This window comes from Acanthaster planci, linkage group LG01, assembly GCF_054643075.1.
Source record: "Acanthaster planci isolate LZ-2023a linkage group LG01, COTS_SCS, whole genome shotgun sequence".
In the NCBI taxonomy this organism is placed as follows: domain Eukaryota; kingdom Metazoa; phylum Echinodermata; class Asteroidea; order Valvatida; family Acanthasteridae; genus Acanthaster; species Acanthaster planci.
Window position 1 is genome coordinate 26,970,016 of NC_141777.1, and position 27,120 is coordinate 26,997,135.

Sequence of the window (27,120 nt, forward strand, 5' to 3'; positions counted from 1 at the left end):
TCCCAATGGTGGGAGCGACCCCAGCCAATCAGACGCTGTGTACGTCACGTTGGCTGGGATTTTGGCATGCTCGCCACACTTCTCCTTCATCGTCAAGCATATCCAGTTCGACGTCAAAAACCCACTCACCTTCCACAACGAAGGTGTGTTCCACTTTGTTTACTTGCATGCATCGGTGGAAAAATGCCCGGGCCGGTCCTGGGGTGGTAGCAGGGCTTCTTCTGACCGCTCATTGTTGGCTGCTCAAGCAGCGGCATACAGACACCCACAGGACTCCCTTCTGGAGCAGTATTTTGGGCATTCAGGCTAATGGGGAGGGGTGCTCGGTCTCTCTGATAGGCCCAGATGTGCAGAACTAGTGGCCAATTTTTTCTGGCAGGGGCAAGCCTTTGGCAGTCGACCACATGCTGACAGGCTGCAAGAGTCACGACCTGTTTTGGGCCTAAAAGCCCCAGTCGCAGGGTGCGTGTCTCTCCCCCTGCGGGCCCCCGTGCCTTGGGGGAATTGGGGCGGGGCAAACTTACTGCCGACTTGCCGCACACACAGTCTCTTGGTTACTGGCCACCAGTTAAAGGTTCGGCATCTCTTGCCCGTTATCTAGGTGTTACAGAATCTCTGCGTTTCTTGCCCATTACTTATGCGTTATTAAATCTGGCGTATCTTGCCCGTGACACTACGGAGAAGAGTTCTTTTGTGATAGTCGTGCTATGTTGTTAGCACTGTGTACTTACCTGATAACTACATGTATATTGCCTTTACATTTGTATGATTCAAGGTGATTCTGGGGCCCCATAACAATATCTGTAAATCTATAACATTTTGCATTTGTTATCTCAACTTGTGGCTGCAATAAACGCTAAGCGAGGAAGGGCCGAACCATACCCAAAATCTGTGTTCCTGTAGGTGTCCTCTCAACTTCTCTGGGCCAATATACAGCAACTACCAGGTGCCACTTATTACATGTGACTACATGCTTGTGGACACAAAAGAGGAAAGCCCCACGTGGCACTCAACAGGAATAAACTGTGGTTCAAGTCTATCAAATACTCAAGAGGGTTTATCCAGTCACACAGATTTCCACAACCCAGATGGAATGTACATGTAAATTGATGTGTGGTTGACACATGATTACTGGTATTTGGTAACAACTCTGGTGGGTGTGCTTGTACATGCCTGACAATATGTGTACAGTAACCCTGGACCACAAACTGGAAACCAAAGTTTACAATATGTGTCACTTCTGCATGGGTGTAATTTGACAACAAAATCCAACAATCCCAAACTAACCTTGGTGATTGTATAGTTGCCTGGTGCCTAATTTCATAGACGTAACTCAAGTTGGGATTCTATGTGACGTTTTCTGTGCTAACATGTATACTGAGGCTGCGCAACGTTAATTGTTTTGTGCCCTCAGGTGTCCACTTCTTACTTTAAGTTGAGATCCCGACTTGACAAATCTGCCAACTGTTTGTACACAGGGAATGAGCTCATCTACCAAAACAGGTAGCAGCCAATCATATTGCTTATTCCACGGGTTGCCAATGAACTCCACACTTACTGAGCGCAAATACCGTACCACTAGAATCAGTGCAATGTGAGGTCAAAGGTTGGAGAACATCGATGAAAAATGGCTGACGCTACATCGGCAAAGTCAAACTTGCAGACGATAAAACGTTCTCCCGAAACTGATGTTTCTGGGAGTGCCAAGAAGCAGAAAAGTTCCAAGAGGGGCTGGTAGTATGATGAGACTCTCAGCCTTATAACTGCCATGAAAAATGCCGTGATTACAGCAAAAATGGACAGCATGGTCCACAATAACAACGTGTGGTGGGAAGTCGCGGGAGGTATTCAGATCGCACAGGCAAGCAGTGCCACGATCGCTGGACATACCTGAAACAAAGTTAAAGGGCGCACGTGCGTTGTGTGGGGTTGGAGGTCACTACGCATGCGCACTGTGTAGGTTATTGCAGGGGATGTTGTACAATAAACAGTGCGTTCATTCACACGACTGTTTCTCATGGGTTGCTTGAGAAATGTTCTGCTAGCGGAAGATTTTGTCGCAGGCCCGGACCTCCTCCAAAATATCTCAAGGATTCACCAGAAATACTTGTCACTTTCAAGCATTGGCGACCTTTCACACGATGGAACTTTTGAAAAATTTCTCAAACGTTGCGAGTTTTTTTGTCGTCATGTGAAAAGGGCTAAACTATCCAAGTTTCATTACACTGTTTCAAGATCAGCACACAAAATCACAAATACTTGAATGACATTTTAAAGAGGAATTATTTTATTTTCATCGTTAGCACAGACACTGTACTGGTGCACAAATGCTTTAAGAAAATTTTTAAATGTAAATGTTCAAAAGCCGCCAAAGGAAAGGAGACCAAGCAAATGTATCCGTACATGTACTGGGAAATGTGATTTCCATGCTACCGCCTTATGTATACACTAATTGTTCATGGATTTCAACAATTGATTTTGCAAATATCTAGATCTACATGTACATAGGGGTGTGTGGCCTCTTGTCCTGATGGAGCACCTCTGGTTTGCCAAAACTGCTTGTCAGCTCATTGTTCATGCCTGTCTTAACTTGTAATGTATGGGTGAACATGGAGAAGGTGAGTTGATGGCCAGCTGTGATCATAGAGCTATGCTGTGATGATTACTAATTACTATTGTAGTGGTCCACATTTCCAACCCAATTGAATAAACCAAATCCTTACAGTACAGGTTTCAATTCTTAGTCAAGGCCACACACTACATGACCTCCAAATAACACGGATTGTAGGAGCATGTGTTGCTATGGAGGATCCAGTGTTGTCTAGCACTACAATCTACATTGGCATGAAGCCAGACTTAGGACTTACCTGTGGTTACAGCCAGGAGATAAATAAAACTCACCTACATGTACACCAACCCTTTTCCCTTCTAACACCAACATGTACATTGTACATGTTGGTGTTAGAAGGAAAAATTTATGCAATAGTCTAGTGGGTTTCATTGAAAAAAGCAAAATAATTTTTAAAAATAACTCAACTGATCCATTTCCAATTATCCATTTTTTTTGCTGTGTCAGTCAACTGAGTCACCCATCAGGCAAATGTAAAACGGCGCCATATCCCTGTCCTTTATACCGTAGATTGCTTGTCAATTTCAAGGGTGAAGGTAAAGTTTAGGTTAGGTGACTCTCCCACAGACTGGAGAGAACCAAGACTGGCTCGTTGGGAAATCACATCACACTAACGTTAATTCAAACAAGAACAGTACTAATTACATACATGAACATGTACCAGTATGAGGGTACACTTGTGTGAACTGCAACATGGAGACTAAATTTACAATATACCATTTGCTGCAACTACATGGACAATTATCAACTTCAGCTCTCAGTATTTTAGTTTCTAACCTGCACCCAGACATCTGTTTTGGAAAGTTTACATTCATAGAAAAATTCCATTCAGTTATTTTTCAAAAGAATGTTGAACATTTTTTGTATTAAACTTACCAAAATTAAGGCAACCTAGCAAGTGATGACGTGATGATCGTACCATTTTTATAAATGACACCCCTATTACATTTTGGCTTTTTCTGTTTTAAGAACAGACAGGAAAAAACATGAGAAAAAATGTGAACAAATGTAGAAGAATTTCAGGATTTAATTCAAAGACTTTGAGTTTGATGATCCCTGCATACATAGTGTTACAGTTACACGACGGACATTTGCAATCATCATTACACACAAAAACAATATCTGTTTGTTTTCAGCTACAGTACAAACCTTGATTCTGATTTTACACATGTACAGCTTTCTTTGTGTCATAAACTTAAGTATTTCAGCAAATTAATCCATAGTCTTGCCAGAAAGGGGTGTTTCCCAAGAAAATACATGCATTTACACTGTACCAGTATGTACTAGTGACCATTCTTATGAGTATTATTATTTTTTGCCACACTACAAAACATACACGGCAACCCAGTCAAAAAGCCGGACAGCTAAAGAACGTGAAGACAAGGAATGGCATACGCAAAGAATTCACGGCAGTCAGTACAGGGCTCGATTTACGAAAAAAAAGTGGCATGCACTGGTGTATGTAGACCAAAATCCTAAATGCACCAGGAAAAACCTACATGCACCATAATTTTGCAAATACCGGTAGCGCATATTTCTGTATAGCAATTTAAGGTTATAAGCCAAAGATAAGGTTACGTGTAGGCGAGTATTAAAGTATGTTTGATATAATAAAGATAACTTGTGAGAAGCATAGTGGTTGGATGTGTGTCATTCTCTCTTGTATTTACATTAAAACCCTCCTATGCTGAAGTCACTCTTTGGGTCATTTGGTAAACACCTCAAAGAAGCACAGCCGTGTTGTGTTGTGCACTGCACTAACTGTCCCTCACAGGAATATCAGATTGCACTTTTGTGCTGCCCAACAACTGTGCTTCACTGTTTCATGTGCATAATTGTGCAGTAAACCAAATGCAGTGAAGAGGACTGCACAAAAGACCCTGGGTCATTTTGTGCTGACAGCCTACTGTGCACACTGAACCCGTGCATGTTTGAGTTCCATATAGAAACTACATGCTCACCAGTGACTGTGGGCATTTGTGCACATTTGTGCTGTAAAACCATAGGAGGGATTAGAATTCATGTAAGCATTAACCCTTTGTTCAACTGATGCTAAGACTCCAGTACTAAAACTCAGAGTCCTCACTAATTGAATCCTTATCCCAGGCAACAGATTCAGAATCAGAGTCAAATCACAACATTGCATGCATTCATCAGTTTGACAGCTAGCACTAGAGCGCACGTGCACAACCAATAACATTGCATGGAGGGGTACCCACACTTGATTCAATTATGTCTTAGAGGGGTGCCTACAATGGATTCAATTGTGAAGAGCCACAATGATGTCACAGGCTGGCTTTCCCATTCTAGAAAATAGTGGTACACAGTCATGACAGCGTGTGTGTGTACGTGTATTATGAATCTGCTGCGAGGAATGGGAGAAAGAAATAACATGTTCGTACACTATCTGGTCAAGCATTCAACAAACTTTATTCTTATTCTGGTAATTATATGCAGGAAATGAGTATTTTGGTGGTTAAAAAGTTACATGCACGTCGTGCATGCTCAGTAAAACTGCTACATGCACAAGCAAAAATCTACATGCACTGATGCGCGTGTGCACCGGGTAAATCGAGCCCCGAGTCAGTAGCAGACCTGCCATCATGTCAGCTCCCCATGTCAGCAATGGAAACACACTGAAGAGTTTAGTGTACAGCGTAAGCAAAAGCAAGAAGATGCATTGGGAGTGTTCCAGATGCCTAGCACCTTAAACTGAATGTCACTGTTTGAAATATTAATTTAAATACAGCACCAGTATTCCCCTTTTCTGTAAATCAAATTAATTTGAAAATTTGTGATAATGTATCATACATGTGTACATGTACAGTTGTGCTTGCACTTTTTGAAATTTTGGGAAGCATTTAACCTTAACAGTCCTCAATCCTCCAACAGGTGAAGGATTGAGGACTGTTAGCGTCTGTTAGGGTTAAGCACCATACACACATGTACATTCTTCAATGAATTAGTGGTAGTTGTATACTTGACAACACACGCATAACTACATGTGCATGTAGGTGTCTTCTGGAAAATACTAAATGCCCATTTACACAGGGACTAACCACAACAACATTGCACTGTACAGTACAGTACAAAGGACTTCGCTACCAAGTTAACCTGTAAAATCGCTTAATACTAGCCAACAGTTGGTAGAAAAATCACAAGGCAAGGAAACATGTTATTTGATACATTTAATACCCGGGTGTTTATGCCACTTTGATTTATATTCACTGTTGCCCTACAGGTGTTAAAATGCCCACATGTCAAATAACACAATTGCTATTGAACAACTCTCTAAATCTTATCAATTGATTGCCATCAATATAACCTCCTGACTGAAAATAAAGTGGCATACGGGTGAAAAAAAAAAACGCTGCAACAAAGCCAGATGTTTTACAGTTCCATTTGATCCAGTGTTGTAGCCAATTACTTTTTGAGTACCAAGTGTTCTATCAAAAATTGAACTACAGTAAACTCTGACTAAGTCGACATTGAGTAACCCGTCATATTGTCCAAGTCGGCTGTTTGACAAAAGTCCCGATCGTATGTAATGCATTTCCATTCAAAATTTCATTTTAAGTTGGCATTTATACTCATCCTTTCGAATATGTCGGCATGTGTTTCTCGGTCCCTTTTCCACAAAACCACAAAAATTCCTATATGTAGGTCGGCATTAAAAAAATCGTGCTTCAGTATTGGTTTCCTTCACTGCGATTACCAAGAAGTGTCAAGTGACAAGTCCCGTGCGCGTGCGGCCAGCACGAGTACATCAATACCAGTAACCCCTCTAATGCTCCACGCATGCGCTCTGTCCATTTTGGTGGTTGCCTTATTGAACGTAGTCTGGTTCCCTGCCTAAAGAATCCCGGATAACCGTTGATAATGATTCGTCGGGTAGTCAGAATCATCAGGTCTGGTATCCAGACTATATGGAACGAACTTCACCAGTGCGCGTGTGTGGATGAGTGTATGTTTTCTGTACCGTAATTTTATCACGTACATGCACATACTAATATGTACTACTGTACTACTAGCTGTACTATCAAGTCGCGATGTGGTATGCAACTTTGCAAGAGGCTTGCCGTCCTTGCTTCGTCTTTAGGGGCACAAGATCAATTATTGAATTTGCAGGATAATAATCGAGAACGAATTTGGTGGGATCAACCATGGAGGTAGAAATAAACCAGGGTACATTGAATTAGTGCAAGGAATCATAATGTACGTAGGCATTACGTGTCTACGTGTAAGTTGTCATAATTTCTTGAGTCACGAGAGTGCCGACTTAGCCGGAGTTTACGGTATATGATTTGTTTCAAAAATTTAACTAGTTAGGAGGGACATGGGCTTTTGATGGTACATGCACAAAAGTAAAATTACAAAATAAAAAAACTGGGAGGGTCTGAAGTCTTAAATTTAGTTTGTAATCTTACATTTATGTACATTTATTGTTCCATCAAAGTGCCTTCAGCTTTAGTCCCTCTTATCCAGTTCAACATTTGGCAGAGAGAACCTTGGTACTCTAAAAGTACTCGACTACAACACTGATTTGATCCCTAGTACTTCTAACATGCCCCAATCTTCTGACCATATCTCACTCAGTCAGCCATCAGATCTGATAATCAAAGTTGTCAGGTTTTATAGTTTTATTTTGTCTGAAACTCTTTACAAAAGCAAAATGCAATTATAATACCTCTGTACCTGTATTTTAGGACACAGAATACAAAACTTCTATACATTCAAAAAATCACTGGAAGTAAAGGAGGAATTATTAAAACCAATCGTTTCACTACCTTTTCAAAGCTTTGGTCAATGCAATAGAATAAACACAGAGTGGGTAAAAGCACACAACAGTTTTTGACCCATAAAAGACTGCATGTAAGACAAGATGCAGTGATATTGATGTATCATGCTCTAGGTGTAATTAATACAATTGAAGTATGATTATTACAACATGATTAAGATAAGACAATACGAGCTGCATATTTTCATCCACGGATGCTTTGTGCCAAGTATATAAGTATGACTACATGATATGACTACCTGTAATTCAAGTCTTCATTGACACTTAGTTTCAAAGACAATGCTGAAACATAAACTAAATTCTTTGTACAGGATAATCTATGAAAAACATGAAATACAATTATTTAAATAGCACCCACCTTTTGATCTGGATCTCCATGTAGCAATAGTAACAAGTGCGTTTGTCACTACACATCCTTGGTTCCTGGTCCAGCCATTTGTGGCAAACACTGCAATGATAGTCCTCATGCCCCATTCTGCAAATAGTGAAACGTATGGTCATCAGTGAGTCCATAAGTTTACAACTAATGTCCGTGACCGTGTAGTCTTCAGGTCCCTTATTTGGCCACTTACTGTGAAAACCAAAAATGACCAAGTGGTAAAATTAGGGACCTAGCAGCTACCTGTATAGGGGGGGGGAGCGGGTTAGCGTGGCAGTTCTTTCCTCGCTTTGCACCAATGAGGCCCGGGTTCGAGTCCCGTCTTGGCCCAGGCTTTAAGTGCATTTGGTTTCCAGTCCATACTCACTCTCGCAGGTTTTTTCCGGGTACTCCGGTTTCCTCCTGCCTCTAAAACTGGACTTTCTTCCTAACTCCGTAATGTGAGGCTGATTAATAAAGTGTATGAATAAACGTACAGTTATTGGAGCAAATAGCCTGGGTTGCTGAAAGCGCCATTAAAACAAAACAACAACAACCTGTATACGGTCAGGGATGTTAGGTTTAATCCGCCCTTATTTGGTTAGGATTTCAATCAATTTAATGGCTGAAATTTCCACAAAAACCTGACAACCTTTGATATACGAAGGGATTATTGTAACGTGAGTTCAGACAGATTCGCCTACATTGGAAACAGGAACCAGACCAGTCTACAACAAATGGATCTTGGACTTGGACTTTATTTCCCTTTCCCTTTAATTAACAAATCCTTCAGAAGTATGAATTTGTCAAAAAGGACAAGAAAACTTGTATGGAAACTGGCAGACGTGATCTGATTGAGAAAATAAAGGAAATGAAGAAGGCAAAAAAAAACAAAAACAAGAAAAAAATTCCCACAAGAGCAGGACTCGAACCTGGCTCACACAATCACACATCAGCCTACATGTACATGTACGTACACATGTACTGACTATGATGTTGCACTGCCACATCAGCATTGGGAAATTATACCCTTATTCAGATTACCAACGATAATTATCATCATGTACTACCTTAACTATAGAATTTTGAAGTTTGTTATGTTACCGCACAAATAGCCACTTCGTTTGGCATAATGGCATAATTGTACTTCCCTCACTTCAACAGTCCAATGGCTTACATGTAAGTCCGTTGTTGGGTTTTTGCATTTTGAGAAGTTTGTTGTGTTTAAACTTAGTGCCTGCAAAATTCATTTTTGAAAGACAGTTTTGTCACGTCACTCAACTTCCATCAAAATAGCGAAACAACACACCGGTACAAAAAATTTTAAGCTCTTTACAGAATTCAGATACATGTACATGTAATTCTGAGGAAAGAGTTCCATACGCGTTTCCCCTGTAGTTGTTTATTCACTGTCACAAAGCGACAACACATCATAGAAGTCAGATTAGCAATGGTGGAAGGAACTTCCATGGATTTAGCAGGGAAAATATGGAAGCATTTATGTACTTAGAATACAACCACGTATGTACCTCCATGGTTGACGACAACTCCTAGAAATCAGGGGTTCATCATTTGCCACACTTCCATGAACAATGCACAGGACAAAAAACCCCAGTCTACTCATTATAGGCCTATGCCAAACAATACCTGAATGGAATTGCCTGATGAGGATGCAAGAAATGCCCCCCCCATATCCTCACCTTAAGGGATATAAGCTGGATGCAATTAATCTGAATGAAGCATGCCTATTGGCTGAACACAATACATAGAAAATTGTTTAATTAATAAAATACATGTACCAAAAAGAGTTAGACGTACATGTAATTAAGCATGAGAAATGACAAATCTGGTTTTTGAGATGAATGCGAGGTTTACCACATGAATTGAACAAAATAGTTTGAGGATGTTTGGGAAATAATGCAGCCTTTTAACCATTCTTAACAATTACCGTAAGTGTGATAATATTTAGTCCGAAATTCAATAATGGTCATCAGCACACTGTTCAGCGCCAAGTACAGTTCACTTGAACGATAACTCTCAGTGTTTCAGAAAATCCCCAATTATCATCAGATTATGTCTTTCAGTTATTAAATTCAAATAAATTGTTTTTTTTTCTCTGCTGCAACTTTGCACTGAGTATTGTAAATTCTGCATTTACAAAAGGAAATGTTCAGAATGTGATGATATATGTGGTAAGAGGTCACTTGGTATTTTATGATGCATAATCATGTTTAAAATGATTTTTTGCTCAACAGAATTGGTTGTAGTGGGCAGAGATCGCTGAATTGCACAACAGAATGTCTATAAAAGCCAAAACACTTTGAGATCATAAAGCAGGCCCTGAATCCCACGCTGCAGGGGCTTTCATTTTTTATCCAGTGCTGGTGATGTGTTTTTGGCATGCCATAATGCTGAAAAGTCTTGGTGTGTCCGAGTTAGTTTGTGGTTGGTCGTATGTTAGAATTCTTTTCATTGATTTTAGCTCTGCTTTCAATACGATTATACCATCTCAACTGCATTTTAAACTTATCAATGACCTTAAACCTCTGGTCTCAATTTCAAACTGGATATGGGATTTCCTTTCAAAACACCAACAGGTTGTTAAAATCGGCAGTCGCACCTCACACTCTCTCATATTGAATACTGGTACCCCTCAAGGCTGTGTTCTGTCACCATTGTTATATTCTCTGTACACTCATGACTGTAAAGCTGACGACTCTAATTCTCTAATTATTAAATTTGCGGACGATACTACCATCATGGGATTTATCCAAAATGATGATGAAAGTACTTATCGTACTCGAATTAATTCTGTTGTGAATTGGTGTAAAGAAAATAACCTTTTTCTGAATGTTGCCAAAACCAAGGAGATGATTGTAGATTTCCAAAGGAAACACAGGAACGATAAAGAGCCGGTTTGTATCGATGGAAAGGTTGTAGAACAGGTTGAAAGTTTTAAATTACTAGGGACACACATCGCCAGGGACCTTACATGGAATGAAAACTGTCAGGAAATCATGAAGAAGGCCCGTCAATGCTTATTTTTCTTACGAAAACTGAAATTATTTGGAGTCCGCCGGTGTATTTTAGTTAATTTTTATTGGTGTATCATTGAGAGCATTCTTTGCTAATCAATCATTGTTTGGTTCGGCCGAGTTTCTGCTAGTGACCTATACAGACTAAATTCTATAGTATGTTCAGCAGAGAAGATTATATGTACCCACTTGCCATCACTTGAATCCATTTACAATGACAGAATGTGCAAACGTACTCAATCAATAATGAATGACGAGTTTCATCAAACGTCTGCCATCTAATCGTTGTCTTAAAACTTTTTACGGAAGTAAACGTTATACAAAGAGTTTTTATTCATCAGCAGTCGAGTATATAATGGGTCCCAGTGACTGTTTTAACTGTGTTGGGCCTTACTTTTTTTTTTACATATACTTTAGTTTTGTACTTATATTTAATATTTAGTAACATCAATGTTACCTTTGTAGTTTTTGTATGTTTTGGTGAGGGCTCAAGGAACAAGTTAAGTACCGATGTTAACTGTTTTTAACTGTCTTTCATTGGCAGAACAGAACAGAACAGAATAGCCGGTTGTGCAAAAAGCGCCCTCTATAAGACAAGTCTTGTTTTTCTGACACACGCGGCTAGAAGTCTTTTAACTTAAGTTTTATTAATAATTAACTTTATTTTAGGCAAGACTTCAGTCTTTCAGAACTTGATATCATTAACACTGGTCAACTTTGAGATGTCCCAAAGGCCTACATGTACGTAATTTAACTTGTACAAACATACATTGTACATGTACGTACATACAAGTATGTTAATGATTATTGAAGGTTAAAATAAAAAAGCCTTATTGCTAATACAGCATGGGTGATTTTTGCACAATGGTAGGAAAAGGGGCAACGTTAGTCCCTGGGCAGCCCCTTTTTCCTTCCCACACTGCCCTTCTACCGTTGTGCAAAATCAGACTAAGTCATGCAATATAAGCAATAGGGGTTACTAATCAAGGCACTTACCCGACTAACATGTCTCTCGTCGCGATCTTTCTTAGGCACACGTTTGCCATCTGAGTCGAGTGTAAAGTTATGGTTATCCAAACTGAAATTACGCTAGCTATTTTCCGTAGGCACTGCTGATGACATGTGTGCAGTGTCCGTGTCGTAGGTTGAATGACATGTGGGGCACTTGTGACGTATACATGTGTACCTAGCACCTGCTGCGTTTGATTGGTTCGTCTCGTCTATTTTCGTCACGTAGCAAAGCCCATCCCCTTTTATTTGCAAATTATCATCATCAACTAGCTTCGCAACCGGTACCGGTACACTTAACATATTTACTTTAATTACGTCATTGTGGTTTATCAAGAGTCGGCATGCGCACTGCGCATGCGATGGCATGGCTGATGCACTTTATACGCTTAAGTTATGAGAGTGGCTTTAACCACTTGTCGTGTACAAACAAATGATCTGAGGTGCCTTCATGGTATAAATTCAGTTATTTATTTAGAACAACTAACAACTAAGAAGAGTATAATCAACAAATATTTTGTAAACACTGTGCTTATGCAGTCCTCCATTGCATTCTTTGAACTAAAGACAATGGAAAAATAATTGTTTGGATATGTGAAACCAGCACTGGCGTTTTACATTCTCTGTGACAATGGATTTGTATTAAAGTTTTAGTGAAATGTACATGTGTATTCAGTGAAGAGGATGGTGGTTGCTTTGCTGATATTTTGATAATGATGATGATAGCCGTGCCTTCCAGTTCAAATCATTATGTCTACATCTGTTGCAAATAACTGAAACTTTATACTTCTACACATACAACAGTATTACAATTGTTTCTTTGTAATGCAATTACACTTTAAAACAAAAGAACGAAAATACCTATTGGAATGGCATTAAAACTTACCAGTATGTTGTGTGGTGAAACAGTGCAAAGCTTATGGAAAAGTGGATACGAATGGATGATTTAACAACTCCAGTGTGGAAGAACTTTTCCGAAATACTCAAGACGTTTTATTACCAATTTTAACATCCAGTTTACAGAAATCATAAGTTCTTGTTTAAATTTTTAAATGTTAAATATACATGTATTTTTATAAGTATTGAGTGTTATGTACTGCATATCACTTTCACGCGTGATAATCCCCGCAAAAAAGAGAAAAGATGAAAAAGAAGTGAGAAAATGGAAGTGCAAAAAAAGGGAAGGAAAGATAAAGGAGGACATAGGAATGAAAATCGCTAATACGTGTATACTTTGAGAAAGACCTTAGAATTTAACCCTCCACACACAAACGTGCGCACTAAGTTGTCTATTTCCAATGAATGAGCCCTCGCCCCCCCCCACTCCCCCAAAATGCTTGACCCAATCCAGGTGACAACAACAGTAAACCAAGTGTCTGTGGCCAATGTAAGTAATTTTCAGAGAACAATTGACAAATAAATTAACAAGTTTCTCAGTCACGGTTTCTTGTTAACGATTGTTCAGAGAGACTTGTAATTTCACTTTCAGGAAAGCTAGCAGTTATAATTTTTGAACAAAATCTTCCAACAGGTCCATTGCAAATATGGTGTCGTTTGTGTCTTCGAAGTGCTTCTTTTCAGAATCGTATTAATTGAGTTTCAGCTGAGCTTGTCAACCGTTGAAATATAAACAAATTACTTCCATTCCTTAATTGACATAGCTGTATTTTATTTTGCCAAAACACATATTGCACATCATTGTGTCTGTTGCACTGTGTGTGTCTAAGGCTAGATCCAGGGGCATTGCAATCGGGGCACCCCCCCCGAAAAGGAGCCTTTTTGGACAAATAATTAGAGAAAGGCAATACAACCGGAAGTCTGTTCCATTTCCCTCCCTTCTGAAAGTGTGTACAAAAGGCCCCAAATTTAGCCTTACCCCTCAGACCAGAAAGGCCATAAAATCCTAATCCCCTCCCCCAAAGTTTAGTCCTCCGAAGACGTGGTTCTGGATCCGTCCCATGTGCATATAATATCATAGTATTGATTTATTTCAAGTGAATTTGTTTGTCAAGTATTTGCGTGTGCTTGGAATTGGGTTGTAATTTTGTGGATTAGTATAAGGCTGTTTATAGAAATATGCATTTGTACTAACGTTTGGACCTGCATGCACGTGTTTGTGGAGCCTGGTTTCCAGATTATTTTACTCTATTGACCAAGGGCTAGCATCCACGCGGCGGTGGCATTGATAAGTTTCAAATAAAAAATTTAACAAGTGTGACTGCATGTTGTAGATTAGTATCAGATTTTAATGAAAACTCTTGCTCAATTTATTGCGGAAATTCAAACCTGCAGATAGTACACTTGGCCATTCTACCTGCGAAAGCAGGAAATCGATTGTGGTGGTGCTTCAGCGCGCAAGCTGACTGTTCCGTGCAACCCAAAGATTTCCACAAAACGAGGCATCGTTTGGCAACTATACTCGTACTGTACGAATCTGACAAATGAAATGTGCGTAGTTAAAAGTGATTTCATTTAAATGCTATACTGTAAAACCACCGACCAATTATACAGAATAAAATGTGTTTCCCCAAAGATGAAGCAGGGCGCACTTGCGGTTTGCCTATTAAACATTTTTGGCTGACAAGCCACAAAAAGAGACGTGGCAGACTTCTCACATTTCATAGAGCAGATTACATGATGACAGAATCGGTGTATGGAAATGATTCACCCTATGACTGAACTTCTGAAGACCGAAAACTGGCATATACCTGGCAATATTGCAAGATCATGAAACATCAATAATGGTACATCGATGCAACCCTCTCTTTTCCTTTGGACGTTGCGGTCACACGAGTTTTCGTTTCTAGTAGTTCTTAAAGTTATGTGTGTCGAGGTTGCAGCAGCAGATCAGAACGTAATCAATTTACGAGGACCATTTACATCCAGGACAATCAATAAAGTCGCTCCTGGTAATTTGGAAGAGGATTCTAAAATATGATTTCATCTTATAACAAGATTGAATAGTTTGATGCTCATACGTGTACATGTACAATGTACACACACATGGTTTGTGTTTGTATTTTGGTCCTATAAAAAATCTAATTTAGTAATTGCCCTCCTTGACCACACTATCAGGATTTGGGCTCACATTACATGCTTTCTGAAAATCATAACACAGAAATTCGAGGGCAGGTGGAAGGGAGCGTGTGTGGCATTCTGTGGTCGATGCCTGAAAAGATAAAAGTCTGGCTCACTGTTCTTCCTGACGTTAGTTTTTATAAAGGAAACACATTGGCACAAGAACTGGGAAAGTTCCAAGCAGTACAGCAATTTATACAGTTCATCCCTTTATGCCAGCATACTGTGTTTGAAAACTCTTGAGTTCTGTAATAACTGCTATTGAGATCAGTAATTCCGAAATTTGTCTCCTTGTGGAGAAAGCTTTGTTCTCACAAACTCGACGTTCAAACCATGTTCAAACTCCCACTACACACGACGTTCCCCTGTCCGCATTCACCCGACATAGCCGCCTGAGCGTGTAATATACGGGGCAAAATCATGTACATGTCGCCTCTACGTCTTAACTTGTGGAATAGATTTCGGCCGCCAGCATGAATTTTGTTTTTTTTTTGTTTTTTTTTAAATTCAAGAAGTGTTTGTGTGGCTAAGAAAACCAGGAAACCGATCTGAGCAAGGTTCAAGGAACAATCGGTCGATATCATCCTTTGGCTAAGGGGGGGGGGTGGTTTCTGGATTATTCCAAGAAGTTTGTTGTCGTGAATTAGATGTTATAGAAGGGAGAGGGATGTGATTTGTTATCAACTTGGTCGTTCCCCACTTCTTTTGTGCGGCGCGGCGGGAACCAGCGTAGCATTGCTTAATTAATGCAATGAGCTTTGCGCATGTGTTTTCACTGCTGCGACAGCGAAACGCGAATACAAGGGAACTCGTGAAAATAATCGGGGTTTCTTTTCAGGAGTTGCAAGTGTAAGAAGGAGATCGTATAAATAAAAACGTTTGAAGTTCAACATGAAAAAAGTTGTTCAGAAGTGTTTTGTAAAGATAGAAAATACAACAGGATTTTTTCCCATTTATTTTTCTAACTTGCTGTTAAAATTTTAGGGTCGCGCCGAAAAGTTGTGTTAGGAAAGTATTGGTTAGGAAACCAGAAGCAAAGGTTTTCTTTTTGCCATGGGTTGTTTGGGTCCTTATTCTAATGCATGGAGGTCCATGCTCTAGGGTTGTTTCCCATCGTGGATCACCCATACTTTTAACCAAAGATCGTATAGCGCCGCGTATAGCGTAGCGGCGCTAGATGGAGAACTCTGCCCAAAAGATTAAAGAACATTCCACCAAATCGTTGTATTTCTGTGCGCTAGCTCATGAATATGTTGTGATCCAATTGTGTTTTTACAATAATCAGGAGGGATCATATAGATGTTTCTAAAAATCACGAATTTGGGACTGGCAGTTTCCAGTTTGGGATTTTCCTTTCACAAAAAGCCCCAACTTGTTAGCCTATTTTGGGCAGAGCCAGGAGGCTACATTCAGAGCTGAGCGCACAGTGTTATGACTAGTTGGGGGGCATCTTCGGGGAAAGGCGAATAGAAAAAACACGTGGCTGACTCCGATAAAATTGAAACGAAAAGTAAACTTCTGGCCATAGTCTTGAATTTCCAGGCGGTGCTATTTCGGTCCAACTTTGCACTGTTTTCTGTGGGCGCGTATGTGGTGTATATAAATGATCTTTGATTGTAACGGTCATTGCCATTTATGCGCATGTATAATATGCTAAATAATTAATCGATCCACCAACCAATGGGATGATGGTACGACAATGAAATCCGAAGCGGTTGTGAATTTGTCGCACGCAAAGCATGTGACCACGTGAGGGGGCAGTCCCAAAGCTCGAAAATTCCGTTGGATGCGAGAAGCATGCGAGAAGTAAGTCAAAAGTTCTCAATTTGTGACGATTAGGACTCAGGAATCCGCAGTTAGCCTTTCCATTTCTTTTCTTGTCATTTTTCATAGTAACATAGCCACAGCTGCCACCTTCATTTTGCTCAATTCCTCGTACTTGACTTGCCAACGGTTGTGCATGTGGTGCATTGCATGCAATATCTGAACGTAATAGGCCTACCTAAATCCCATTCCGATTGTGACATGATTGAAGAAAAGTGTAAAAATGGCCCGTTATAAATACCCTAACATGAAGGCTGTCAGAAAAAATTATTGTCTTGTTTTTAATCACGTTAATTTGTATTCAGTTTTTTGTAATGCTTGTGGGTCAACCAATTACATTTTTATTGTACAAAAAACTCACCCTGCCCATGGAGGAAGGAACACCCAATACTCCAATGCCAAATCCTGCAATATCTCCGACTGAGTGCCCTGAAAACAACAACCATTCTTCAAATGGCATCCTGAACACTTTTCAGACACTTGACTTTGTTTGGATCATGTTTCAACCATAATTTTCATCGACTCTGCCCTCAGATTTAAGCCCATCAAACCTGACCAGGGAGTTGATCCTTGCATAATCCCACTGCCTGGTTTTTGGCCAAACAATCTCCTTTTTGCAACTAAACTAGGGGCCTATTCACCGTGATACGTTTGTGGTCAAATTATCACTAGGCCTAAATAAAGGTCGTCTTCTACATGTTGCTGATGTCTGTCATCTGGTCAGTGGAGTTTAAATTCTACACACCCGTTCTAATGAAAAGTAATTCTACCCCCCTCCTCCCAAATTAGGTTTGGGATCTACCCGTGACTACAAACTTTGATTCATTTCGAGTAAAAATATAGGCCAAGACTCAAACATTTCGACAGATGTTTAAAAGGCAATTTGTAGAGTGCAAGTTACTCAGACAAGTAAAAATGGTGACATCACACAGGTATACCAAATCAAAGTTACAATAACTGGAGCAAAACAGGGTTTTTTTATGGTATTCTATCGCTGCCAAAATTGTGTCCCGTCACCCCGACACCATAACGCGATGCTATGACAGCTCCGTCCCGTTGCGTCGGGGTGTCGTCTCGTTTCTCATTACTTTATGCTATGTTTAATACATTGTGTTGTTCCATCTTGCCATCATGTGGTGTTGTTTCTTGATCATGTCGTGTTGTGCCATCCCATCTTGCCTTCATGTCGTGCCGTTGTGATGTTGCGTCGTAGCATCGCGTCACCTGTTACAAAATGGTTTTTATGCAGTGTAGGTTAGGCCGTCGCGTCCTGCCATCGTGCTCTCGCGTCCTGACATCTTGCCGTCGCACTGTCGTGTCGTGCTGTTGCGTTGTGTCGTCATCCGTTGTATTGTGCCGCCATGCGTCGCTGTTTCTAAAAATGGCTGGTGAATACTAAGGCCAGTAGAGGGTGTATGTCACAAGTCCTGGATAAAATGATGTGCGTGCATAGGGTTATCGCTATTATAAAGACTGGATAGGACATCGCGTCCAAAACGCGTCCTTCATGTGCATATTTTCAGGAGGGTAAATAACAAGCGTTGCATACACTTTCAAACAGAGGTTTCAGTTTTGCTGGTTGAGGTCATTGGACTTCAATCGTCAGATTTCAACGAAAAACTGAATTCTGCCCCTGGGATGGATGAATTTGGAAAGAATAATGGTTGAGGTGTGCACAGCAGAGAATTGCCGGAGATCGATGGTAAAATCAAGTTTGGAAGAAGGAACAGCTTTTGACATGTGAGTCGCACATTCAGAAGGTTTCTGCACGCCTTGTGTTATAATGCTTGGGACCGTTTGAAATATTATTTATCGGCAAAAGTGGTTTTAAAAACTGAATGATTAATTTGTCATTTATTTTCCTAGATTTCACTGGAAAAATCTTGAACAAAGCCATGATTTGTGTATGTGAGATCTGCAGAGGCACTGAACCCAAATCGTGTGACAGACGATGTGATATGAGTGACGGAATATCCATCTTCAGGGCAGAGATGAAACTAGAGCGAGCGACAGAGAGCTGACGTTTTCGTCGAGTGAAGTAACAAACAAGGAAATTCAATCAACGCAATGAAAGAAACTTTGTCTAAATTATAAAATTATTCGTTCTCAGTCAACACTGACCTTTTTCTTTTCAGAAAGTTGTTGTTAAATGTAAATCTTTAGTCAAGCTGGGAACTCAATTTTTTTATTTGATTTATAAGTGTCTGTGGTGAAATTAGTTTGGCTCGCAGTAAAGTTCTGCTCATTTTGTGCTCACAGAAAAGATTCTCACACTTACTACATGTAGTTTTCAATAAATTTATTCAGTATATGAATGAATTTCAGTACAGTGTTTCCCGTGATTCTTTAAAATTGAAATGAAGGCTTTTTTTCATTTAATTGATCAAGTTTTTCAGTGTTGACTCATTGACACCAGACAGAAAAACCCGTGGACAGTTTGGACATTATAATGTAAAATCTAATGTGGGTCTTGGTGGAACTTTAATGTGATTCTTCCGGACTTCCGGAATTTTAAAAAATCTGATGTCGGTTTTGTGAATTTTTTTGGTTTAATACTTTTGGTGGAATTATTTACAAAATAAGGTTCATGTGAGACTTGGTAAAGTATACTACAGTCAATCAAGAAGTACACAAAATTATGTTACTCCCTCTGAAATACTACGGTATGCACATTGGGTGCGTGGGGTAGTGGTAGTAAAAGTAATGGCAGAGTGGGGTATATCATTTATTCTCACTTATGTACGGGGATGTGTGCAGCGGGTCAGAACGTGAGGGTAAAACAATCAATAACAAATGCCATGTGTTGTGCAGGTGCTACACAAGCAGCAAAACATGGATGGTGTGTGGAGTTGTGTACATACACAGGCCTACATATACTGGATTCTGTGTGGCTTTCTATTGAAAATCTGTTGATTTTGGGAATGTTTCACAAGATATACAAGATTCTTGATCATTTGACATAATGGTATATCAAATACTTGACCGAGATGAGCCTATCTGTTGATAAAGGTGCCAAAAATCTGCGGAGATTTTTATGGTTGGCATTCATGGTGAAGGGGAGACGATACACAAAGATTTCCTCGTAAAGATTGATCAGTTTGGGTACTTCAGATGCTTGCACTAGTTTGAGGCTGGAGGCTTACAGGACATAATATGTTGTAAGTGTTCATGAATGTGTTGGCTAATAATTTGAATTTCTTTTGAAACATGGAACAAATACCAAACTGCCGCAAATTGCTGGCTGTGTCCCAATCTTTCTTTAACTTAGAGCAAAAAAATCATACATGGAACTCCATAGTTATGTCGCACATGTACATATTCAATACCATGCATACATGTAACTCGGGATGCATGTACATGAAATGTACATACCGGGTAATGTGCCTACATGCACGCATTAATGCAGCGAACATGACCAACCTTGCATGCCATTTACCATGTTTATGTACGTACAAGTAGGCCTATGTGTACATGTACATGTGTGTACCAGTACATGTACATAAAGCTAGATGTACATTTACAAGTACATATACATGTGTACATGTACATACATTTACACGTGTACATGTACATACATTTACACGTGTACATGTACAAATAATACCAACCGAAGTTCGTGGATTTTTCATTTTCCCCAAATCACACCTGCTCAACGTGACAGTACGATACGACGTGATGGCAAGACACAAGACGGCGCGCCATGACGGCACAATGTAATGCATTATACGCAGCAGAAAAGTAATGAGAAAGGAGGCGACGTCACAACCTGATGGGGCGACGCGATGGAGCTGTTGGAGGGTCGCTTCGGGGCGATGGCACGATGCGACGCAATTTTGGCGGCTATAGAACACCATAGTTTTGATCATGACTGTGCAAAGATGTCCTCCCACAACACAACGCAACCCCCCACTCACATACATAAAATTGCGCCTTTTGGTGATGGGAAATATCGGTGAGAACTACTTTAGACTGATCAAGCTAAAAGAAAGAAAAGGATTTCACCCTCTCAAATGTGCAGAGAACGTGTGATTTGGAAATGGTACCTTCAGTGTGAAAAGGCAGAGTATTACTGTTTTCAGTCTACCAGTGATTCCACCTGTGGCATTGGCTGACAGCACTTTCAAATTCATATCTTTTATTTTAGTTTTCACATTTTGAATGAAGTAATATGTTTGTCATGATTCCGTTGTTAAACTCTTTTTTTTTATTTTTTTATTTTCCGCTCATCTATTTCATTAGTTCAGTGGTTGATAGTTTTTTTCTTAATTTTCCATCATTTTTTTTTTAATGTAATGCATTTACCTTGATAGATGAATAGATAAATTGTTTTCTTGATCCCAGGAAACACACACACGTATGAACAATGAGAGTGAAGTCCTGCTATCTGTACTACTTCTGATTAGTGAAATCATCACTGGTAGTACCATCAAAGTTCAAGTGGATTCCACATGGCCTCCAGTGCATCCTCACTTGGGCCGTTACAGACTGACGTACTCTTTTCTGGCCATGCCAGCTTCAGCCCGTCGATCAGCACCACTCCGCCTCAGTCTCTACTGGAGACAGAGGGCATACCCCTGGAGATTTTCATCGATGAGCTGGACCAGCAGTTCAGGTGCATCCTTTGCAAGAAGGGCCTGCGATGGGCGATGCAAGCGGGGTGCGGCTGCAGGTCCTGCTATGGGTGCCAGTACAGATTCAACAAGTAAGTAAAACTTTAAACAGGTGGAATGAGCCAAGAACGCTAGGCTGAACGTGAACACGGATTGGCTAGAGTCAAGTATGCTCTTCAAGATCGCATCCAATCCACTATGAAGTTAGGATAGATTATGGGAGGTTCATGTAGAGATCTGCCTCTGTTGCATAATTTGAACGGCTTGATGGACTTTGGAAATAGGAAGTACAAAGAAATTGCCATAATTTGATTCTTGCACAGTGGAAAGTTCTGAGGTTTGAGAAGGTTTCTTGCAACAATTCCGGAGTCGTTAGAGTTAAAGATTTGCATCAGTGGCACAGTATGCAGTGTTGAATCTACTTTTTTTAACCCTAATCCCCTAGGCTCCTGCACTAGAAAGCACACTGACCCTCACAAAATCCAACAGTTACATGTACTTGTCTATGTACTTGTACATGCACGTTAGTGTACCAAACCTGATAAACTCCAACAGAATGAGCCCGTTGGAGTTTGAGTGATATGGTATGGATGGGTCTATGCAGTATAGGATGACTTGCACTGAACAGTACCAAACCTGACAAAATCAAGCATAGTCCAACAATTGGTACAGCAAGCCAGACACTGCACACAGTGACCCGTGCGTGTCCCAACTCACACAGAATCCAACACCATCTCCCTGGGCCTTTCATCCCAAGTCTCACAAAATTCAACAAAAAGTTCCTCAGGTACGGTACCAAACCTGCCAAAACCTCACAAAACCTGCTGTTGGAGTGTGGCAGGTTTTGGGCAGTTAGGGTTAAAAAACAAAGTCGTGGTTATAAAGAAATTTGTCTGGTCCCTACAACTTTGATAGTGTTGGATTTACTTTTGGGTCACCAGACTTTTGGTTGGTCAATAGATCAGGCTCTTGGATTTTGCAGTGCTCCAGATTCCAGACTTTGGATATCCTAAATTCATAATGTCCAGAGCATGTTACATATCACATAAAAGCAAAAGGGAATAAATTTTTATGACAGCAGGTTTAGTTCATGAAGTTCTTTTTTTACTTTGATGAATTTGCCCTCCACTGAAATTCTGTTGTGATGTAAACCGGGCTTTGTTTGAGATCAGGAGGTCAACTGCATGTGGAAAATGCATGTACATGAGTGTTTTGTACATGTAGCTCTTGACGTGTAATCCCTTAAGTTGGGTAGCTTTAAACAACTCCACAAGGTCTAAAGATGAGCTAAACTGGTAAACAAAATGTTTCAAGAAGCAGACAAGATTGCTTCCACCATTCCTGCGTTGCTTGAACAGCAATGCTTGAATGCAACTTTGAGAAGGCTGAAAGGCTTGCACGTCTGTAGGGTAGTGGCACATCAACTGGCATCATATGGCAACCAGTATGAGAAAGTAGTTGTATTTGTCCCGCCATTAACAATCAAAGGGTTTGTTTGGTCGTGTTTTCAGCTTACAACATGTGCGTACATGTATCTCTCTACTCCTGAATGTGTGCATGTCACTTCTTATAAAAAAACAAGGCACTTTCCTATGCTATGACCTGTATGCCCATTGAAAACAGAACAGCACAATTATGCAAAAAAACATGACTGGGAGTTGCCAGGTGCAAAACTGAAGACTTTCAGCTGAATGTGGAGGAGATGTTTGTGACCCACCCAAGGAGCAACACAAGTTGCCTCAAATAGCTTCTCACAGCGCAAAATGTCCTCCATTCTTCCTGGACACAGGGATCTCGGGGAGGAGCTGACATGCCCACATTGTGGGGAGGCCTTCCTCAAGCAAGAAATTGTCAAGGACAATTTTGCCAGGAAGAAGTTGGAGAAATGGAAAGTGTACTGCGCCAACAGAGCGCGGGGATGCAGAGAGCAGATGTTGTTGAAGATGATGGACAAGCACTTGCAGCAGGAGTGCGACTATGAGGTGATCAGCTGCATGTACCACAGCAAGGGGTGCCTGAAGCGCGTTCAAAGAAACCAGCTGGTTCAACACTTGGAAAAGGAATGTGCCTTCCGCCGGCAAAAGTGTGGATACTGTGGTGATGAGATCATAGTGAATAAACTGGAGGTACGTCTAATCCTAAAAGAGCCTTCCCTTTTCAGCCTTCTATAAGAAACAAGGGACAAGGTGAAAATCATCCTCCCTTCATATTTTGGTCATTCTAATGAAGAATTTCAAAATGTGTTTCATAATTGAATATTTCCAAATCAGTTTTTGCTCAACAGGACAAAGAGTTTTGCGATCATCACAAAAAATTCACTATTCAACATCCTATTTGGTAAAGTGACTTCTCATTGATAATGAGATGAAATAACCGGTACCCTCAACATGTGCAAGGGCTTGGCACAAAAATTTGGTGCTGGTACTAGGAAGAAGCATGTGCTCCTCTACCGCCCTTGTCCCCATTTCCCTAGCCCCGCTCTTTTAGGATTAAGAAATGGGTTGAGGAGCTGTCCATAAAGTACATCATGTACATGTCAGTGTGTGCACAGAGGGAGGAAGGTGTTGATATGGAATACACCTTGCATACATGGGGTCCAAGGCAGTGCATGTACACCATCTAGTGCTGCAAGTAGGTGCCAAGGTTTGGTTCGGGTTCAGTTCGGACACGGTTCGGAAATTTTTGGCCAAACTTCGGATTCGGTTGGGGTCCGGACATGTACACACAAACTTGTACAATGCACACTGAGACATCAAAATGCACGCTACGCACATGCCATATACAGTACTTCCGTGTGTAAAATACGTTCATACGAGCAATGAATCTCCTCTCTATTCCCATCCACAAGCAACTTCAATGTGAAGAACTGTTTCCCTAAAGTTTGTTTAGGATTCCATAGAAAGTTACCGTTGGAGGTGTGACAGTTTCCGACTGTGTTTTGCTGACCAAAAGCGGTTGTGTTCGGACCACGCTTGACTCAACAAAGCTTCAAACTGAAGTGGTACCACACTTACAAGTGCTGGTGCCGCACAACTCGTCGTCCACTTTTCGTTGTGTTTGCTTTTTCATCACGTTTTCCTGCGTGCATTCTGTGCACTGTCAATGCCATGTCATATTAAAGCCAAACATCCGAATTGACAAGTGTGGTTCGGTTCGAAAGTGCCAACGATTTTTTTTTGTTCGGTTTGGCAGATCGGCTGCAGCGCTATTTACATGTACTCGTATGTAGAGCAATCAAATAGGATGAAATTAATGCACTTAGTCCTTTTTACATCTATTGGGATACATTAAAATGTCAGTATAAGACATCACCTGTACCCCATCATGTGAATCTGACATTGTGGCTCTGATAAATCAAAAGGCAATGTTGACTGTGTAAGAAATATGGAGGGAGGCCAGGGGGCCAGAATCACTACGTATTGGCAGGGGGAATATACCGGCACATTAAGAAATGAACATGTGCACATGTACATACTTGTACTTTATGGATTGCCTATAATGCTTTGATCAGCGATTTTGTGTGATTTTATTAAAGCAGGACATTATCTTAGTCTTGTGTGGCTTGTTATGCTTAAACATATTTACTATGGAAGTTTTAAGGAGTCTGCTGTACACTGGACTAGGGTAAAAGGAGTTGGCAGCAGCATTAGGAATACATGAATGGTTGATCACATGGGCATAGGAAAGCAAAACAATAAAAACTGCTTTCAAATTTTCAAAAGTTTCAACCACTGACATCTGCTATATTCTATGAGCTGAAATTCCACCAGCACGTTCATTACCTATCCAACCAGCCATTCCCAGGTTGTCATTTCAAGGGAACATGCGGGTGTTGGTGGGTAGCATGCCATGCAGTGCATACTTAACAGTAGCTCACTGCTTACTTTTGCCTAGTGTTCTTTGGGATGAAAAGCAGGGTATTATAACTTTGCTATCTGGTCAACCTTATCTGGCCATCTCACATTATTGATCGCACAGGAAAATGACGTTAGCACATGCGCGAACAAATTTTGAAATGGCTTCCCTTGTCATCACATAAGAATATTAATTTTTTTTCATCACATGGGGATAAAGGCAGAAGACTCTCCAACTACACTGTCTCTTTCTAGGGATGACATTGTATCTGACAGTTTCTAGTCAGCCCAGTTGCTTAGATCGTTTCATCAAAAGGATAAATATTCTTTAAATGATTGAAACATTCCTTCGCAAAGTGAATTCATGTAAGTTTCATATTTGGCCATAATTTTGAATAAGGGGCTAATAAAAATTTTCAGTGTTTTTAATTTCAATTGTTTTTTTAAATGATAGGTGGGTCAAGGTAAATTTTTGAAATTCACTTTTCATTTAAAAAAAAAAAAGGAAAGAAATCAGGTTTTTGACTCACATGAGCAACATGTACTTGCGCCATGCCAGCATTCCATAAGTGCGGTCTTTTCCAACTTCATAGAATGATCTGTGCACTGTACACGTATCATATACGGTGTGAAACTCCATGGGTGAAGGTGATACATGTATTTTATTGGACTTGTTGGTTGCATCCGAATCTGTTGAAAGCTAGCTACATGTACGTGGTGCTGTACGATCTTTAGTTTCCCTCCATTGGAAATACGTCGAGAAGCACAGACAATCGACCTTGCCGTAGCTGTGGAAGCCTTTATTTTGAGCATTAGCTGAGAAATGCTAAAAACCAACGTGATCACGTGAAACCAATGCACAGGCTTGGTAGGTGCACCAGCACCGTACAGCATACATGACATTATCTCACAGCAAACAAATCGATATGTTATCTGGAAGTGTATAAATATTATCATTAATATTTGTAGATGAAGGTACAGGGAATCAAATATAAAACAGCCGTCATGAGTGGTACTTGGCAAACTCTGCTGGCTTTCACACAAATGTGAAGCAACTTGCATCATGTCACACAAGTTGTGTGCTGGGAGCAGACAAACAAAAACACGAGGAGAAGAAGCATGCATTTAGTACTGCTACCGCAGAAAAAAAAGCAAGAACGATGTGGGATGGCTGGGAGCCATGAACCTGACAACAAGAAACGATCAAAAGTTTCACAAGTATTTTCAAGAGGTGGTTAAAATTGGATTGCTCTTCATGCAGAGGTATTTCAGTGCAGGTATTTGCGTATTTTCATGCATAGGTACATGTATTTCAGTCTCAGTGCACGTATTTTCCAGGGTGCCTGAAGCCCAACTTCAGACCGAGCAATGGGCAGTCTATGAAGGCAACCCATTTCAGCTGATGCGCTGCCGCTTACTGGTAATTACTACAGAATATCACACGTCAGTGTTTTGCATGTTTTTATCCGGGACGTGCTATTTAGACAGGAAAGTGCCGTAAACGAGAGCGCTGTAACAAAAATAAATGTACATAGTCAATGGAAGAACAACCAGGGATGCAAGTAAGAGCCAGAAGAACATTACAGGCCTACCAGGGAGGGCTGTAACAGAACTTGTATGTGTGGTCGTGGGGTGACATTCAACATGGCTGCCACACACATACCGTATACAATACTGACTGAATGAGCAAAAATCAGGATTTTTGATCGAATAATGAGGGGGTGGGAAGGTCAAAAGTAGTAAAAAAACATGAAATTTTAAAACATTGAAACTTTTTAATGGCCCCTAAAAGCATAGCTGTTGTCAGTATGTCTCACAAAGAATAAAGATTATATTAAAACTGCATATTTTACAGAAATCAACCTTCTTAAATTTGTTGAACAAAGGTGCAGTATTTTTATTTTCATTACAAGAAGACAGCAAAAA

General features: G+C 40.4%; 2 protein-coding genes across 8 annotated transcripts in view; one reads left to right on the forward strand and one right to left on the reverse strand.

Annotated features, from left to right (window-relative positions):
• Positions 1 to 12,030, reverse strand: part of LOC147800611 (uncharacterized) — a 32,346-nt gene extending 20,316 nt beyond the window's left edge. Inside the window, exons 1-2 of one of the 6 annotated variants that reach the window (XM_087144799.1) lie at positions 11,817 to 12,030; positions 7,786 to 7,902 (exon numbers count right to left, since the gene is read on the reverse strand). In XM_087144799.1, the coding sequence (XP_087000925.1) occupies positions 7,786 to 7,902; positions 11,817 to 11,866 (167 nt within the window). In that variant the 5' untranslated portion in view covers positions 11,867 to 12,030. Of the gene's footprint in view, positions 1 to 129; positions 609 to 7,785; positions 7,903 to 11,816 lie in introns of those variants that run through there. The other 5 variants (XM_087144803.1, XM_087144789.1, XM_087144791.1 and 2 more) reach the window with 5 other exon arrangements.
• Positions 1 to 27,120, forward strand: part of LOC110975243 (TNF receptor-associated factor 3-like) — a 223,376-nt gene that overhangs the window by 167,088 nt on the left and 29,168 nt on the right. The window contains exons 1-3 of one of the 2 annotated variants that reach the window (XM_022227558.2): positions 16,640 to 16,712; positions 21,072 to 21,432; positions 23,130 to 23,466. In XM_022227558.2, the coding sequence (XP_022083250.2) occupies positions 21,179 to 21,432; positions 23,130 to 23,466 (591 nt within the window). In that variant the 5' untranslated portion in view covers positions 16,640 to 16,712; positions 21,072 to 21,178. Of the gene's footprint in view, positions 1 to 16,639; positions 16,713 to 21,071; positions 21,433 to 23,129; positions 23,467 to 27,120 lie in introns of those variants that run through there. The other variant, XM_087141447.1, reaches the window with a different exon arrangement.